At 34.4% G+C, this 19,789-nt stretch overlaps 1 protein-coding gene across 1 annotated transcript in view; it reads left to right on the forward strand.

The window, feature by feature from the left end:
* Positions 1–19,789, forward strand: part of LOC107552226 (ephrin type-A receptor 6-like) — a 97,770-nt gene that overhangs the window by 7,936 nt on the left and 70,045 nt on the right. Inside the window, exon 2 of the mRNA XM_016234075.1 lies at positions 5,935–5,999. Coding sequence (XP_016089561.1) covers positions 5,935–5,999 — 65 coding nt within the window. The remainder of the gene's footprint in view (positions 1–5,934; positions 6,000–19,789) is intronic.

The following is a 19,789-nucleotide window of genomic DNA, read 5'->3' on the forward strand; positions in this document are numbered from 1 at the left end:
ATTCTGCTGTCTGTTGTTCTGTTGTCGGTGTTTCTTTGTCTGAATATGGCACTTATCACATGCTGTGTGGTATCGGCGTTTGGTATCGGGGCATTTTAATGAGTACGAGTACGAGTACAGGAGCTCAGTATCGGGTATCAGTGTATCCGTTTTCCACGTTTTGATGTCCACATACTCTTTTAATTACAGTGGCTATAGCATTTCTGTCCTAAAGAAATGGTTAAATATTAATGATTAAGTGGACATTTGAATATAAATGGTGCTTGGTCAATATTAAACAAGGATTAGATCGCACAGTAATGTGTAAAAACAATCGTCAGGCCGTTGGTGCCCTCTGCAGGCCTTTGTTGTAATGCGTAATGTACATTAGCTCTATTGTTTATAATACATTATGTATTTTAACAATTTTGTTCAATAAAACCATATGATTTCTTGCTTTTGATACTTTATTTGAACTAATTATTATTGCTCTTATATATGTATTTTAAGTCATTTTAAAGGCTATTGTTAATTTACATCTATTTTTATTACCACAAAAAATATATGTAATTATAATTATAGGGCATTATGAAATCAGTTTTATTTCCAAAATCATTTTTTTCCATTTCCATTTTTCTATACTCTGTTTTAATGGTTAAATTAAATTGTATTAATTAAAAAGCCTGTATAATTAATTGAGTTTTTCAGTTTTATCTTTACCAGATTCTGTTTTCCATTATTTTCTGGATTCCATTTTAATGGTTCCATTAAATTTTAATAATCAAAATCATCTCCAAGTAATTGATTTTATTTAAAAAAGTAATTTTTTTCAGAAATACTGCACATTTACATTTTTCTCCTAAATAAATTCTGGTCAATAATATTTCTGGTAAATACTCCTTTAAAAAGGGTTTTTTTTGATTATAATTGTTTTATTAGTAGACTAGAACACGTGGATATGTTATCATTCTTACACTATAATACTGAACTTTAATTTCAGTGATTTGGACTATGAGATGGACACTTGCTTCTTGCACTTTATGTTGCACTTTACTTTTTTACTTTTGGATTTCATTTGGTTCAATGAAATATAGTTTAATAAAATATTCTTAAGTAAAATTGTTGATTTGTTTGTGCGAAATTAATCATTTAGATTAATCGATAAATTAGTTGATAGATTAATCGAAATAAAAATAGTCGTTAGTGGCAGCCCTACAGTATAGCCTAATTCCCAAACTAAAGACTAATGAGAAGAAACTTAACTATAAACATATCTTAAAGCTGTGTTCACTCTGAATGGGTTTAGATTTAGATTTAGCCTTTAAATGTGTCACTTAATGGGATGTTCTGTACTGGGATCCAGTCATCAACTGCTTAAAAACACGATCCAGATCTTCTGATATGACACATCAAAGAAACATCGAAGCTATAGAGGCAGCCCAGATACTCAAGGTTTTTCTCCATCTGCCTTTTGTTTTCTTTTTTTTTATCCTTTCCTCCTTTCCATGTGGCCTACTTTAGGGACTCCAGATTTTTACAGACAGACATAGGCGCTAGCTGCCACTTCTGATGTGTCTCTGTTGATGTCTCACTCTCCATGCTGAGGTGGAGGGAGAGAGACAACAAACATTCAGCAGCTGATTTGGTTTGAAATGAAGCTTGCGGATCTTGTCAACACTAGTTATAAAGATTCGGCTGCAGCAAGACAACCCGCTTTGCTTTTTCTAAGAAGACCATCAATAATAGTCCCATCTGGAAAGCGCCTTGCCATTGGCAGCATTACTCTTGCCAGCCCCATTATCTATTTCTAAGGGCTGGTAATTTGAATTTGCTGTACTGTTTTAATTTCAAGCTGTTGTACAGTTGTCAGTGGAAGTTTTCCTCTTTTTTTCCATTATCAAATGACTTATTTAATTGACACTTGCAGTTCATTGACCTTTTTGTTTGGCGAATAATTCACTATAAAGACCACCGTTTTTTATATGGTGGGGAGAATTTGTGACATTGTCAAGGATATCTAAATCACTGGTTCTCATCCTTATTATTATGCTTACTATTTTTATAAACAGACTATCCCTACATTAAACTAATTAACCACAATTAATTGAAACTTAATGATTCCAGACTGATGGATATTTGCTTACTCAGTGTTTTGTCTTGTTTTCCAGTACAAATTAAGACACATTTACTTGAGAAGCAAAATTACTTAATATATGAAGTTTTTTTTCCTTTCTTTTTTTCTAATGATTAAAAGGGAATTCATACTTTATATATAACTATATCATTAGGGTTAGAAAAGGAAAGTGGAAAAAAATCTTTTTTATATATATATATATATATATATATATTCAGTGGAAGATATGACTGGTTCTCATCCTTATTATTATGCTTACTATTTTTATAAACAGACTATCCCTACATTAAACTAATTAACCACAATTAATTGAAACTTAATGATTCCAGACTGATGGATATTTGCTTACTCAGTGTTTTGTCTTGTTTTCCAGTACAAATTAAGACACATTTACTTGAGAAGCAAAATTACTTAATATATGAAGTTTTTTTTCCTTTCTTTTTTTCTAATGATTAAAAGGGAATTCATACTTTATATATAACTATATCATTAGGGTTAGAAAAGGAAAGTGGAAAAAAATCTTTTTTATATATATATATATATATATATATATTCAGTGGAAGATATGTTTTCTTGTTTTAAGCATAAATCTGTAAATTTCGATGCTTTTTTTCAGATAACAAGATTAAATACCTTAAAAATATCTTAAAGTAAATGTATCTTGATTTAAGCATATTTGTCCTGGAAAGCAAAATATTTATTTATTTAAAGTGCTCTTTGCTCTTAAATTTTTAATTAGAATTGTAATTTAGATTAGAGTTTATAGATAGATAATTTAAATACTTTTAAAGGTAGATAGATAGATAGATAGATAGTTTAAATATGTTTAAGTCATCCTAAGGACCCCTTGGAAGTTTGCTGAGGCCTCCTAAAAAATTATGTATATCATTTTTGGCCTTTAAGGAGTTTCTGCAGCATTATAGTATTCATTTTTGTATATATTTTTGTACAAAAAAAAAAAAATCTTAGGCTATGATTCAAGATTGTACGCAAGGATTATTTTATTTTTTTTTCCTGGAATGGATTCACTCTCACTCTCGGTGTTTGTCGTGGAGTTGGCTCATGCATGTACAATGAGCTAGCTTGTATTCACTGCTCAGTGAGATGAGCGTGTCCCCGTAAGAGACAATGTAGAGCCATTTTCAGCAAGGCAAAATCAGGCTCTTTATCACTGTCAAATCTGGGAAGAGCAGGTTTAGGTTTTTAATGTTGAACTAGCAATCAACTTGTCAGTCTTTGAGGCTCAGATGGTGGTTGTGCTACAGGAATTCCAGGTACTAAATATGCCTGTGGGTTAATGGCAGTTGCCTACAGGATCATATGACCGCTCCTGTGGCGAGGAATGCGGCAGGGATTGAAATGTGCCTGTAAATGATGGTGACTGCACATACTGTACCTAGTCCCTGTGGGGGTCTGAGTCTCATATGATCTAGGTCCCTTTTCAAAGTCCCTTTTTACAAAAATTATTTTATTTAATCAATATTCATCAACAATTCATTTATTTTTTTTTCTATTGTAATATTTGTCTACATTTTTCAGATACTAAAATTTCAGTCACTGGCAAAAAACATTTATAATTTGTAAGAATACACACTGAAATCTATGGAAGTGCCAATACTAATCAAAATAAAAAACTTTCAAATTTAAAGGGATAGTTCACCCAACAATAAAAAATCCTGTCATTACTCACCCTAGTACTCTCGTGAACACATGTCGAAGGCTGACACGGAAGAGAAGAAATTGTTGAATAAAGTTATAAAGGATTATAAAGAATAAAGGTTAAACCACTGATGCCACATGGACTATTTTAACAATGTCCTAACTACCTTTCTGGGACTTGACTCGGATTTCATCCAAAATATCCTAATTTGTGTTCCGAAGATGAACAAAGGTCTTATGGGTATGGAATGACATGAGGGTGAGTAATTAATGACAGAATTTTCATTTTTGGGTAAACTAATCCTACCATGGTTTATTTTTCAAACACACATTGTGGAAGTCAATATGAAATTTACTCTATTCCTCTCTCAGTTCATAGCCACTCACTTTTGTTTTATGTGTTTTTTAGTAATAGGCATGCCAATAAGCAAGTAGTTGGTCCTTAAAATAAAGTGGTACCATGATTTGTTCTAAAAAAAATGGTCACATTAATAAAAAGTCATGCCAGGGGCACCGAATATTTGAAACATATGTGTGAAGGGGTTAAAGTTTGCACTTTTTATAGGTTACATAAGTGGTTTTGACTTCTACTCAGTCATCGAGACCTAACCTTAACCAGTTCAGTGTGCATCATAGACTGGCTTTAGGCCTAATCTGGTAAATATCTCTTAATAAAGTCATTACAATTCGATCACTCCATCCCAATATGCTTGCAGACATGTTTAATCTCCCTTCATTGTCAGGGAGAAAGTGAGTGCGGAAATTTCGGGATAATATGTCTCGAGACAGAGACACTGGGTCTAGACAGAGGTGTAATGTGATTTAGGATGAGTGTCCAAAGTGCCTAACCCTCTAATTCACATTTTTCTGTTTGGGTGTGTTAGTAGCACAGATCCATCACTTCCAGGCAAAATTATCAGGCATTGTCAAGCAAATTTGATCAGGGCGAACAGTAGTGCTCATCCTGTCTGCAGGCTCTCTACAGACAGGCACTCATTGAGGATCATTACGTTAACTCTTTGACAACACATATATGGATAAGCTGATTATTAGCTCAGTATTACAACACATATTCAGAAAGCTGTCTTACACACAGACCGCTTTGCTGAGTGAGAATAATGACCACTTGTTCATAGGCCAAATTCAAGAGTCATACTTACTGTCCAAGTTTATTCGACCAGAAATGCACTATTTTTCCACATTTTAAACACTGGATTATGGCTAAGTAGGAGAGAATGGCACATACCTTGACTTTGTGTCACGAGTATATTATGCCTGTGACACGCTTTTATTGATAGACATTGTAATTAAGTCCTGGTGTAGAGACAAAGGAAATTGCACATTCATCATATCAAACTGGCGTATCAAAAATATGTGGGTGAGCAAATTATTCTTTTTTTATTTGGAGTACTGAATCACCTGCTGGGGGCAGTGGATGTGACTGGCTTCAAAGAGGAAATTTTATTATCATGCAGACTAAATGCAGTGTGTTCATTTCTGATTGGTGGTGGATGGTTTAATTTTTTTTATGAATTCTTCCTCTGTGGTTTTTGATATAATGTATTTTGTCTCTGTTAATGATGTCAAACACATCAAGACCATTAAGAGTCTTGTTGCCTGATTATTGGTACTAATTTCTTTGTATCCTTATTTAATTGCAGGCTCAACTGTAATTGAAAATGTTGTCATTTACTAATATGTTGTTCAGAATTTTAGTTTGTGTAAAATCAAAATGGGAAATTCTGAAGAATGCTGGTCACTTTTGTCCGTGAATTTACAATGAAATGAGACTGGACATGTAAGCTTTAAAAAAATAATTATAAAAATATCATGAATGTTTTCCTTACTAAATTTCTAAAATCCTTTCTAAAAATCACTAAAAAAAGAATTGACTTGAAATAATTGATTTTTGCAAGACCAAGACAATATACTGTATCTCTCTCATGATTTTTTATTTATTTAGTTCGTTTTTTTTTTGACAAACCCAGACCTCATTCACATTTTCACATTTCACATTCACATTTTATTTTATTTACCTTATTGAATGTACTACATAAATGTTCTTCATTTTTCGTGTGGCCGTAGTGTTGAATATTTATTCATTGTGTATTAGAGACTGTTATAGTTGACCCTAGTTGTTATCTTTTTTGTCCTTCTCATAGTGATTCTCTTGGACACTACAGCTGTGCTGGGAGAACTAAGCTGGAAGACCTACCCAATAAATGGGGTAAGTAATATTTCCCCGTGACCTTTGTACCTTATACACAATTTCCCCTGCAGTATATACAGTACATGTATTGCTGTTATTAAAAAAGAAATTCTTATAAAGCTCCTCTGAATGTATTCCAACCATGCCTGTGCAAACATTACTTATATCAGGTTAATCCCAACCACACAATTCGATGTGAAAAAAGAAGTATGTTATAATGAAATTTAATCAAATCAGGCCACTGAAACGGCATTGGTGATCCAGAATCTATTCAACGAGTTTCTTAAAGGGTAATTATTGACACAGGTCTTAATAATTCAATTTTGCCCCTTTCATTTTTGTGAACACTATAGAGAGAATTGCTAAGACATTAAAACCAGTCAAAAGGCTAGAAGCAATTTGAATGAAGCAACCAAGTGTGATCTCACAGCCCAGAGGAGCTTCTAATAGTAGAGCTACTATTATTAAATCAATTTCACGATAAAGAGCAGTATGATGGATGCTCGATCACTGCTCTTTTTCTGAGGCCAACTATAAGTACCAGTCCTAGTCTTGAGCCATACTCGAGTAAAACTTTTGTAGTGGAGGAACCAGAAGGTTGTGTAAAATGACCTATAGCCCATAAAATGATTTCCCAGTGGAGTTGCAGTGCACATCTTCATATTAGTTCTGCTCTTACACAGGTGCCCACGATGTCAAAGAAAGCGAGTTCATCTTACCAGTAAACAACACTTGGGATTTCTTTCTTTTTTTTTCATGCTGTAAGAGGCTGGTGCCTCCGATCAAATCAATAATTCATGCTATAATATCCTGGGTCAAATACTTCTCCTATTAGTATTTACCACAATGTCTTTTTCTGCTTCTTTTTGTTAGGTCAGGGTATGTCATGTTAATCAGAGCCTTTTTCATTCTTCTCCCAGAGCTAGATGGAACATACTTTTTCCGGTCTGGGGAGACTTTACCCGCCATTTAATTTGTTTTCTAGCGATGGGAGACCAGCGTGTATGTTTTGTTTACTCTGGCACAGACATATCCTATGGGGTTTCTATCTCTCTACCTCTCTCTCTCTCTCTCTCTCTGACACTCTCCCCTTTACCTTCTCTGTTTGGAGAAACAGGTTTGTTTGTGCTGTTCCATTGTTTTGTCGACTGTTCTCTTGGCTCCACTCCACTGTAAGCCCCTCAGATTATGTGCTGTAATTACCAAATGTGTCACAGAACTCTGGTATCTTTGTGTAGTGTATGCACTTCTCTACCTTGAGGAAATATTAAATGCTTACTGCATGTTAACCCTCATAAATAGTTAAATGAACTCTAGATGTCATGACTGAAATGTTTATATGTAAATTTAAATTAGTTTTTATTATAATATAATATAATATTATATTACATTACATTACATTACATTACATTACATTACATTATATTATATTATATTATATTATATTATATTATATTATATTATTAGTAAGCATTCACTAAAACACTTTCTTATAGTGAAAAAAAAATTAAAATTTTAGGGTTGGTAAGATTTTTAAGGTTTTTGAAAGAAGTCTCTTATGCTCATCAAGGCTGCATATATTTGATCATATAAACAGTAAAACAGTAATATTGTGAAATGTTATTACGGTTTAAAATAACTGTTTTATATGATTATAAAATATCATATTTAAATAATATTCAGCAGCCATTACTCCAGTCTTCAGTGTCACGTCCTTCAGAAATCATTCAAATATGATGCTTTTGTGCTTAAGACACATTTCTTTTTATTATGAATGTTGAAAACCATGATACTTCTTTTTCAGGATTCTTTGATGGATAGAAGAACAGAAAAGAACAGAATGTACTGAATAGAAAGCTTTTATAACATTAAACATTTCTTTGCTGTCACTTCTATTTAATGTATTGCATCCTTGATGAATAAATGAACTGTTTTAATTTATTAAAAAAAGTTCTGACCCCAAACTTTTTAACAGTAAAAAAGCCAAAGAAGAAAGGCCTTAGGCTTTAAAATGTTTTTAAAAACTGCTGACCGTTGACCTCATTTAGCAGGTACTTCTGTCCTTTTCAAGATTAAAAAGCTGTGACAGTCATCAAAGATGTTGAATTCATTGTAAATGAGCATAATTAAAAAACAGTCAGCATGGTTACATTGCTGTAGTTACGATACAAAGACTTCTGTGTCAATCAAAGAGTGATTAATGATCTCTTAACGCTCTCTCATTCCCTGTCGGCCATTTGAAAGTTTGACCTTTTCTAAAAGGCCTTTCCGTCTCTTTTCAAAGGGACTGCAGCACTGGGACGTGAATGATTAATACATGCTGTTTTAGGAGAACTTGTGTCAAGATGAGACAGAAAGCCACACTTTTGAGTGTTAATTTCTTATCTGTAATGGGACTTTGAGTGACCTTCAGCAGGACAGATCTGGTATTTAGTGATAGATCACAACAAAATCTGGACCTCAATCATTAAAGCTCAGCTGGTCAGTGTTTTATACCAGTTAGTTCAACCAAGGTATCCCATGGAGTACAGGGTACCTTTAGCAGGTTCAAAGGCATACTACGGTTTTGCTTTGTTAGACCTATAAAAAAATAAATTCAACTACTAAAAGATAAAAAAAACAACTCCTGGTGCCTCATTTATAAAGGCATATTTAGTATGATCCTAAATGTGAACATATGTCAATTCTCACTATTAACTAGTTGTTGATTAGCATGCATATTACTAGCATATTGACTGTTTATTAGAACTTATAAAGCACATATTGATGCCTTGTTCTGCATGAGCATATTTTAGATCCCTTAATACGACACCATACCTAAACTTAACAGCTACCTAAATTAGCAGTTTGTTGAGGCTAAAGTCATAGTTAATAGTTAGTTAATTGTGAGAATTGGTCCCAAAACTAAAGTGTGACCATTTTCCTAAATGCATCATAGTTCATCTTAAATTCATGTGCATGCAGCAACTGCATCTGGAATGCTCACATATAATGTTACACAAAAGTAATGGTACATACCTCAGTTATTTATGAGATTATAAGGATTTTGTAAGCCATTATACATGCATTATAATACATTAAGAATACCCTTATGATGCATTATAAATACAGGCTTCATCTGGTGTTATAATGCATTATACTCTTAAAAGTTATAGAGTGAACATTAGCCTACTATAATATTATAGGACACAATTAACATCAGGGTTCAAACTATTTATTAATGTAATTATAAAATTATACTCCAGGTAACTGTTGAAATATAGTCATTTACACATTGGCAGTCATAACTTGTTTACATAACAGATTTATTTAATCATTAATTGAATTAAGTCTGACCAACCATTACAGGATAATCCTGCCCCATAAAGTTTTCAAAATGCCCATGCTCTTCTGTTGGCATATACATGTACATGAGAAAATTTTCATGTCAGTTTTCGTCTTTATAAATCCTGATTTGTTCCTCATTTTCAACAAAGGATGTAATCTATTAAATTTAGGATCAAATTCGTCATTGTTTTAGAAAAGAGGTATTTGATTATTCTCAGCATTTTAGAGTTCTGTAACAAAATAATGTGTGTAATATTTGCAAGTTCGTGTGGATCACGCTTCCACTAGTCTCCAACTGGGCTGCACTCCCCTGATTCCAGTCCATACAACACACGTTAACACAATAGTACTAATCTGATAATCTAACACCAGCATGTGCTCTCTGATATCTGCGGCTGATTCGGTGGTTATTGATTGAGTTCAGAAAGTGTTACTTCAAATTCACTGAGAAAACCAGAGCTCCCACTGATTTCGAACACCTTTTTCTTCATCATTGCAACTAACACTAAACACCAAGCTCGATTTTAGCTCGCACCCACATCCTGACAAAATCTCTTATAACACAAGCGAGTTCTCCTTCTGTCTTACTCAGCCTTTGCTATTTGAAGCTGCAGCATTTTGCACTCGCAGTCGTGATCTAAAAGTGACTGATGTGCTCTATACAAATCTGTTTTCATGATGTGATTCACTGATATTAATTTTAGCAGGGAATGTAAGTTCACGACTGTGTAGGATAGGGCAGCAGAGTTGAATCTTTCCAATATATATATTTTTTGAGACAGCATGTTATCAAACAGGTGTGCCAGCAGTTCAAATCTTTGGATGGTTGTTAACGTGATGCAGAAATCAGATTAATACACTAATGGGGTTTGAGTAAGCAGACTGAGGAGAGCAGTCTGAATGGACTTTATCTACACTGACATATAACATCAGTAACCTGCAGCTCTGAGGGTCAAATGGGTGTGTGAAATATATGCTTGCAGTTTATGGGTTTTGCCAGTTAAAACTATTGTATTCTTTCCCATAAGTCCCTGCATGACACATCACATATATATATTTTTTATTATCAGGAATGAACAATAGGGTGTTTTGTGTTCAATGTATGTATTAATGTTTAATACATATATTGCCATATCAAGAGTGATGTTGCCATAAATGTTACTTATAAAGAAATATATCATTTTCACATATGTACATTATAATTTATAAAATCTTCATACTAAAATTTGTGTATTTACATATGTTAATAACATCTATATGATGAAGTTTAGATGTTATTGTAGCAACCATATATGTCAGGAATATATGTACACACACACACACACACACACACACACACACACACACACACACACACACACATATATATATATATATATATATATATCAGACACAGTCACTCAGTACCAATATTGCTTTCTCAGTAACACTTTAGTATAAGGTCCAATTCTCACTAATAACTATTTGCTTATTAGCATGCCAATTATTATTATATTGGCTGTTTATTAGTACTTATAAAGCACATATTCTACGTGACCATATTCTACATCCCTAATCCTACCTAACACCTAAACTTAACAACTACTTTACTAACTATTAATAAACAGCACATTAGGAGTTTATTGAGGCAAAAGTTGTGGTTAATGGTTTGTTAATAACGAAAATTGGACCTTAAAATAAAATGTGACCACTTTCTCTTTTCTATCGCCGTCCCTACATCTCTTTTTTCTTCCTCTCTCTCTCTCTCAACTCTAAAGCTTTGCCCTATATCTGTTTCCATGGTTGTGAGAACTTTGTTTTCATAACTTGTCCGATTGGAGGGTAGCATGAGAACCTGTTCTGAGTGCAATGCATCACCATCAGCCTCTGCTTTACAGGCAGTGACAAACTGTTGTTGCTTCTCATTTACATGCCCGGTCGGCCTTGACACATGTTGTATCTTGTATTTGCGCTCAAGAACAGCAGCAAAGCTTTCCAGGTAATACAATAGATTGAACACTGAACAATCTGTTTGATTTGTGCTGAATACAAGTGACCAGAATGCACAAACAACCAAACAGTTGCATGACTTCTGCATGCAGTATTTCAGCGCAAAAATCTGTCTTGTTCACTTAGCACCTCCAATGGAGTTTCAATGAATAGTTCACCAAAATATTTACTGAAGATGTACTTACCCTCAGGCCAGCCAAGATGTAGATGAGTTTGTTTCTTCTTTCGAAGAAATTTTGCGTTAATCACTTGCTCATCATAAGATCCTCTGCAGTGAATGGGTGCCGTCAGAATGAGCGTCCAAAGAGCTAATAAAAGCATCACGGTAATTCACAAGTAATCCACACAACTCCAACCCATAAATGAACATATTGTGAAGTAAAAGGCTTTGTGTTGGTAAAAAACAAATCCATCAATATATTTTTAACTTCAAACGAGTCAGCTATCCATAATATTGCTTTCTCTTGATATCTTGTCTGTATTAGGAGAGAAATATGCACAGATCAAGCACCGTTTACAAGCAAAACAGTTTTAAACAAATATGTCAGTCAATTTTGATGTGAGAGGACACCAGGGGATGGATTTTATCACTGGATGAAGCATTATTATGGATTATAGACTTATTGTGATGTTTTTATCAGCTGTTTGGACTCTCATTCTGACCTATTCACTGCAGAGGATTCACTGGTGCAAATGATGTAATGTTAAAACTTAGATGAAGAAACAAACTTTTGGATGGCCCGAGGGTGAGTAAATTTCAGTAAATTTCCATTTGTGGGTGAACTTTTTCTTTAACCTGGCGCTAAATGACTATTTAATTCAAGACAGTATACCTTCTTTCAATGTAAATTAGGCTTGCTTTTTCACAAAACTCAGCGAGATGAGGAATTGCACCATGCAAATTGCATTCAGCAAAGTTTTGGGTGTGTTTGCGCCGTTAATGCATTTGCATAATTTCTGTAGCGAATCAGTGCTAAAACAATGCAGACAGTATGTGCGAATACCACAGTTATTAGAGAATTCCGCTCGTTATGTTGTGTATCGGTGAAGGAAACCTTGGCTGTGTTCATTCCAGTTGTCAATAGGGAGGGGAGCCTTGATAACAGACAGAACGAAATGTCAATGTGTCCCTTTGCTGTTTCCTTGCGATGGCTCTTGCACAGGAGTCATGATGACAAAAGAATGTAGAGATGTCGAAGGACTTCGGGTGGAAGTAGGTCATTGTTAGTGTTGTTCTGGACTAGTCCAGAGTGACCCTGATGTCCCGCTGGCCTCTCCTGCTCTTGTTCCCTTTTTCCTTTACTGGTGCATGATGGAAGGGAAGCCTTTTTTTGTTGTTTAAATGACACAGCCCATAAATGCAGTCTTTCATCACTGTCTACCTTTTGTGTTGCTGCTGTTAGATGTTAGATTTCAGCAGTATCTCTTTCCATCTTTATCCACTGTCCCTCTTACTTACTTTCTTTGTTGAGGGTAGATGACATTTTCTTGTCTCCATCTCACTCACTTTCTCTCTATCACTCACTCTCTCTTTCCTTTCCTTCTTGTTTCTCTTATGAGAAACATGGTTTTGAATTGCTTTTCCATTTTTTCATGAGGAAATAGTCATATCAGAATAGAGATTGTATCTGAGTCTAGGTTGTAAAACAGTCTGGGATAATGAAAGTGAAATAAGACAAAGGATAGATTAGGCAGGAGACGACCTAAAGGCATATTGATGTATGTCTGACTTTACCCAGAGCAAAATTAGACATTTTTCATGTCCTTTTTCGTAATCCTGCATGTTCGAAATGAGATTTCAACTCCTTGAGATATCTTGCACAAGAATTATTATTACTGAAACTAATCTTTGTTGGCGAGTTTCTAAAATTACAGTACAGTACACCATGGGATGTCGACCTTTCTGATATTTTTCAGTTCCTTTTATGAGTATGTTTAATTTGCCATGGCCTGTTTGTTTGTTTTTCATTCCATAGTTATTTTTCTCTCTTTGATCAAGTAAACTGCTGTAAATTTGGCATGAGTTTTGGTATTGATTACACTTTAAAATTATTTTCAATAATAAATAATAAGCAATATATAGGCTATATACAATTATTAATAGCTCATGTACATTCAAATATACATGATAATATATGTTAAAATACATAAACGCACAAATAGATGATTTTAATTTTTTTTTCTAACTGTGCATTTAAATTTACATTTTTGCAGTTTCTTTTGGTGTAATCAAATTACATGATATGCAGATTGTACATTTATTAATTATTTAAATAGAATTTGAATAGGCATTACAAAAAGTGGCTTTGTATGCCAATAAATTGTTAATTTCTGAAAACATACCAATAGATTTTTACATTTTTATCAAATAATTTTTTTAAGTAATTAATCAGTAGCTCTAAATTAACACATTAAACTGGCAGCCCAAGTGAGTTGTTATAATTATGATTGTTACATGTGTATTTCCCCCCCAAATTTTATTTACTCTTAATTGTAACCTGAACATATAACAGAAATATGTATTTTCTAATACATACTCAGACCCCATTCTAAAACATTGTATAGTGTAAAGTACTATACAATTAAAGATGAATTGAAGAATTGAATAAATTAATATTTGATTTGATTTAATTAAAGGAAAAAAAGGAAAAATTCTGCACATGTCATACATTTTGCTCTGAAAAATAAACAAGAAAGAAAGCAAGTAAATAAATGCAGTGTTTGAGCCACAGGCATTGCACAAGGTTGAAGAGATACATTATACAGAAATTTGTTGTTTTGTATTGATGGCGTTTGAAGTGGAAGTCAATTAATCAATTATTGAGTCAAAGGTAGCGCCGGTAGCGCTCTCACAAAGCACTTCCATTACCCAAGGTTAACGTGTACTTAATAATTAAAAGATAATTAAACTCACACTCAAGCTTAATTGTATTTCCATTTGCCCAGGGCTCGTTTGCAATTGATAGACCCCCCTCCCCCCCAACTCCCCTGATAGCAGACCTTTATTTGGGTTGTGTAAATTCTATTATGGAGTCTCAAAGTGTGTACTTTCAATGCAAGACGTGCAGAAAAATCAAAGCTTCAAAGATCAATCCTAAGATGGATCTGACAAACAGAAATCAATGATGATAATAGATGCTTTTAAACTATTGAGCGTACATATTGACATGCTAGTCAGTTTGGCGGCGCTTGCTGAAAAGGTTCATTTACAGCCAGAGAGGCCAAATACAGTCAGAAAAAAGCTGGATTCCAAATAGAGGACCACCACTGACAGATTCCAATTCAGTGTTGATATAAGCGCATCGCTTTTCATATGCATTACTGTGTACCAGCATTATCTAAACTATCCTATGTCCTGATATGTGCGTGCGGCTCTTGCCAGCGACTACACCAGCGATATGCCTTTTTCACAGCCAGTTTCCAAGTGGAGAAATTATGACAGATATCAAAGGAGAGTCAGGCATCTTAGACGTCTGCTGAAAGAAACCATTTTTAAACCATTTTAAAAGCAATGAATCCCCCCTCATCCCCGAGATGCATTTCCTCCATGTTGTCTCTATCATACCGATCTGTGCCGCTCTTGAATCCTTCTCTGTGGACCCCTGCCAACTTAATGTGATGTGTAGCCAGCGATTTTAGCTTCATCCATCTCAGCCACTTTTATCAGTGCGAGTAGCATCTTAAGCCGCGTGCTGATATCTTATCTCCGCCGCAGTGTTCCTAGATGTATCCGGTCACTTTCTAGCAGGAGATTGAAAGCACGCCACTGCCTCCCCGTTCTTCTAAATGCCTCGATTTACCACCAACAAAAAAAGCTGATGTGAAACAAAGGGCTGGAAGGCAGTGGCAGGGTGAGAGAAGATTATAGGATCGGGACATGTATCAAACTCCCCGAAGTCGGTGTGCTGTTCTGAGGTCAATTTCTTTCTTTCGTGACTTTATGAATGACACTAAATGGCCTGTCTGGAGATAATGAAAAGCTTGCTAAACATTATAATCAGCATCTTTTTTTTTTTTTTGGGGGAAAATGTTTGCTCATACTGCACAGGCTCCAGGGTATTTTATAAACCTACGACTGCATATAACAATAAACGGTAGCACTTCATTTTAAGGACCGATTCTCACTATTAACTAGTTGCTTATTAGCATGCATATTACTAGCATATTGGCTGTTTATTAGTACTTATAAAGCACATATTAATGCCTTATTCTGCATGACCAGATCCCTTAATCCTACCCCATACTTAACAGCAACCTTACTAACTATTAATAAGCAGCAAATTAGGAATTTATTGAGGGAAAAGTTGTAGTTAATAGTAAGACGTGGTGCCCATACTAAAGTGTGACATAATAAACAAATATTCTTAAATACATTTATAGCCATGCTTTAATATAGCATTTACACATTCATTCAAGTTTAAAAATCTCATTGATAGATAGATAGATAGATAGATAGATAGATAGATAGATAGATAGATAGATAGATAGATAGATAGATAGATAGATTATCATTGGGCTTGGTGTGAGTAGGCTTTTACAGTATAAAATATAAATATTTGTATTAATAGCAAGCAGTTTTAGCCTTCTATTAGAATCTGCATAGTATAATTTCATAATTTACTGAAACAATAAGGGCAAACTGGGTCCTATATTAACACTCCACAAGTGTCAAATGTGAGTAGAAATTGGCTGTGCTGAGTAAATAAAACAGTTGCTTGCCAGTTGGCTGATAGTTGTGAATGGAATATATTGCTTGCATTAAAGTTGCCTAAACAGAAATATAAAGTACAAAGTCATGCTGGGTCACATATGAATATATATCTGACAGCTGCAGTTCCTGGCTCATCTCACATGCTGCATGATGTTGCTAATGTTTGGAAAAACAACTTAAAGGGGAATAAATGTATTAATATTGCAAATAAAAGTTGCAAAACATCATTCAGTGGTTGATAAGACATATTTATGGGTGATACATTTTCTCAATTCCTCCGTCATCAGCAGATGTGGCAAAAAAAAAGAATATAAAAATGGGAATTTTAAGTATAAAAAATATGTAAACATTGGAATTTTAGTTTGGATAATATAATTATGTATTTGGAAGAAATAATTATTTTATTTTAAGAAGAAAAACATCTGTCTAGCATGTGTCTAGTTAGATTTAACCTTTGGGACAACTTCTATGTGTGACAGCGTGCCCAAGTCTCCCCTATTTGTTTGTTTATTTATTTATTTATTTATTTGGTCACACTTTATTTTAAGGTCCAATTCTCGCTATTAACAAACCATTAACCACGACTTTTGCCTCAATAAACTCCTAATTTGCTCGATTAATAGTTAGTAAGGTACAGTATTTGTTAGGTTTATTTATTGGGTAGGATTAGGGATGTATAATATGTGCTTTATAAGTACTAATAAACAACCAATATGTTAATTATAGGCATGCTAATAAGCAACAAGTTAATAGTGAGAATTGGTACCTATACTAAAGTGTCATTCAGATATATTTACATTTCTTGTCTCCGTGTGTCTCTATATAGTTGTTCTGTAGGTCTCATGATCTGGGCCTTCTCACAATTTTAATGCAATTATATCCAGTTTAAGCTGCAAATTACATATAGTATAAACTGAACATGAGCTGACTTGACCTGTTTAGAAATGGAACCCTTCTCTTTCAATCAAACTTTTTGGTTGCAAACAGCGGTCTGTTGTGAGGAGCTATCGGCACACATCAGGGCTATGATACAGCAAGTTTCTGATTGAGAGGCTATTAGGGAAGGCTTAGCTTATCACTGCAATAATGAAAGTGAGTAAGTGGAGGCTTTAGTGCTAATGAAGTGCGTCCTTCCTAATTAATTATCAGAGGGAGATAGATTAGGGAGATAAGAAATAAAAGAAAAAGAAGAGGAAACAGATGATTGGAGGAAGAGATTTATGCTGAAGACACAGAAAGAGGAGGAGAAATAGTGAGGAAAACAGTAAAGTGCCAAAAATGTGGGAGTACAAAAGAACAGAGTGAGAAAAAGAGACTGAATGGGTGGAAAATAAGAATGCCAGAACACAGTGAGAGTTTGTGAAAAAGAAAGTGAGAACATGTGGAAAAGAGAGTGAGAGCGTGATGACAAGATATGGGAAGTGTTTGGGAAAGCAAATGTGTGCAATACAACATGTTTGGAAAGAGAAAATGTGTAAAAGAGAGAAAAAATGTAGACAGTCACTCAAAGCAGAGCAGCAGTACAATGGCCAGACGTCCTGTCATTACTGTTTGATTCAGCTGTTGCTAGTGGCTTTAGTAAATCTATTGGGCCCTTATGCCTTGCTGTGTTCACAGCTTCAGCATAACCAAGCATATGGGTAGCACATCACAGCCTACCGATACTACCTAAAAAATGATGTATTGAAAATGTCAGTAAGGAGGAGTCTCACGTTGCCTGGATGTGACAGTGAAATAAATGTGGGCTTAGTTGTTTGCGTGAAATCTGTACAGTATATGAACATTTTCACGAACAATGATTCATCAATTATTTTCATGCTAGAATGCATTCTAAATTTCCAAAAAAATCACAGTTTCCACAAAAATATTAATCAGCACAACTGTTTTCAGCATTTATAATTAGGGGTGTAACGGTACACATATTCGTACTGTACGGTTCACGGGGCAAATTCCAAATGGAAGTGATCATCCCTATGCCTTTGAAGGGCAGAGCCTTTGGAGTGATCAGGGTACATGCGTGCCATTATGTAGTCATTTGGAATGCACTTGGCAAAGGGAGCGATGTAATTTCCTCATTATCTTCAGCTGGGATGTTCCCGTGACATTCGCTGATGTACACTGGCATAAAAAACACACATTTTATATTTTAAAACGTTTTATATATATTAGTTTTCATATATTATATAGCATATTTTAAAAACTTTTTAAAATATAAAATGTATGTTTATTTGCATCAGTTATGCTAACAACAATAAAAAGACATATATGCCAGTAAAACAGCCACATCTGCTGATGGACACCGTGCTGCGTTGTCATGGGAACATCCCAGCTGAAGATAATGAGGAAATTACGTCGCTCCCTTTGCCAAGTGCATTCCAAATGACGACTACACAATGGCATGCACGTGCCCTGCTCACTCCAAGGGCTCTGCCCTTCAAAGGCATAGGGATGATCACTTCCATTTGGAATTTGCCCTGTGAACCTTACAGTACAAATACATGTACCGTTACACCCCTATTGATAATCCTATTGTCAAATATTCAAATGACGGACACCGTGCTGCGTTGTCACGGGAACATCCCAGCTGAAGATAATGAGGAAATTACGTCGCTCCCTTTGCCAAGTGCATTCCAAATGACGACTACACAATGGCATGCACGTGCCCTGCTCACTCCAAGGGCTCTGCCCTTCAAAGGCATAGGGATGATCACTTCCATTTGGAATTTGCCCTGTGAACCTTACAGTACAAATACATGTACCGTTACACCCCTATTGATAATCCTATTGTCAAATATTCAAATCACCATATTAGATGAATTTCTGAAGGATCATGTGACACTGAGGAGTGAAGGAATGGCTTAAGAATATTTATAATATTTATAATATAAAACCTTATAATATTAAGGTTATTTTAATAATAATAATAATAATAATAATAACCAATAACCATTTCATAATAATACTGCACAATATAATTGTTTTACTGTATTTTTTACGAGACCTCTATAACTCTTTGTCTTGGCCAGCCACTGCCAGAATTTTCAATTTTCACAAAATATTCATAGCCCCCAGAATATTTTGTATGAATGCAATGTCAAAAGAAAGATTAAAAAATTAAATAAAAAAAAAAATCTGCTTGAATGTGGGTAAGTTTCATAAAAAGAATGCAACAATTTGAACAAAAAGCTGAGAAAATCATATCACATCATCAAGCTGCGAAGTTTCTCTGTATAACAACAGATACATGTATGTGTATGCAACGAGATGTATTAAAGGTGTGTAATAACAGTAAGTCATTTATTTATTCATTATTAATTTGTAATTATAGGGAATTGATGATTATTAATTTATTCAGGTTTTGCTAGAACTCGGGTCTGAATGTCCCACGTCCACCTGATTAAACCATTCCAAATTTGTTAGTTTTACTTCAAATCAAGGTCGTCCAGCGAGCCAGTGATTCTTGGTATCTTTTAACAAATTTAATATGTGTTTTCCTGGCCACGGTCCACACAATGAAGATTGTTTGTTCGTTCTTAACAGAGGTAATTATTATAAGTAAGCTACGAGATAAGTAGCAAGCAAGGATCGTTTGGCATAAGTTTAACCTTAAAATTATATGAGCCAAGACATTCTTGTTTATAAATGAAACATGAATTTTATTGGCTAATCTAGATTACATAAAACCTAACTAAAACATACACATACACACAAAGATTCAAGGAAATGAGTTGACGGAGTTGCATTAAGTTTTCAAAGTCCTAACTCGTTTAACGAGTGGTTT

The sequence above is a fragment of the Sinocyclocheilus grahami genome, unplaced genomic scaffold (assembly GCF_001515645.1).
Source record: "Sinocyclocheilus grahami isolate Dianchi unplaced genomic scaffold, SAMN03320097.WGS_v1.1 scaffold443.1, whole genome shotgun sequence".
NCBI lineage: Eukaryota > Metazoa > Chordata > Actinopteri > Cypriniformes > Cyprinidae > Sinocyclocheilus > Sinocyclocheilus grahami.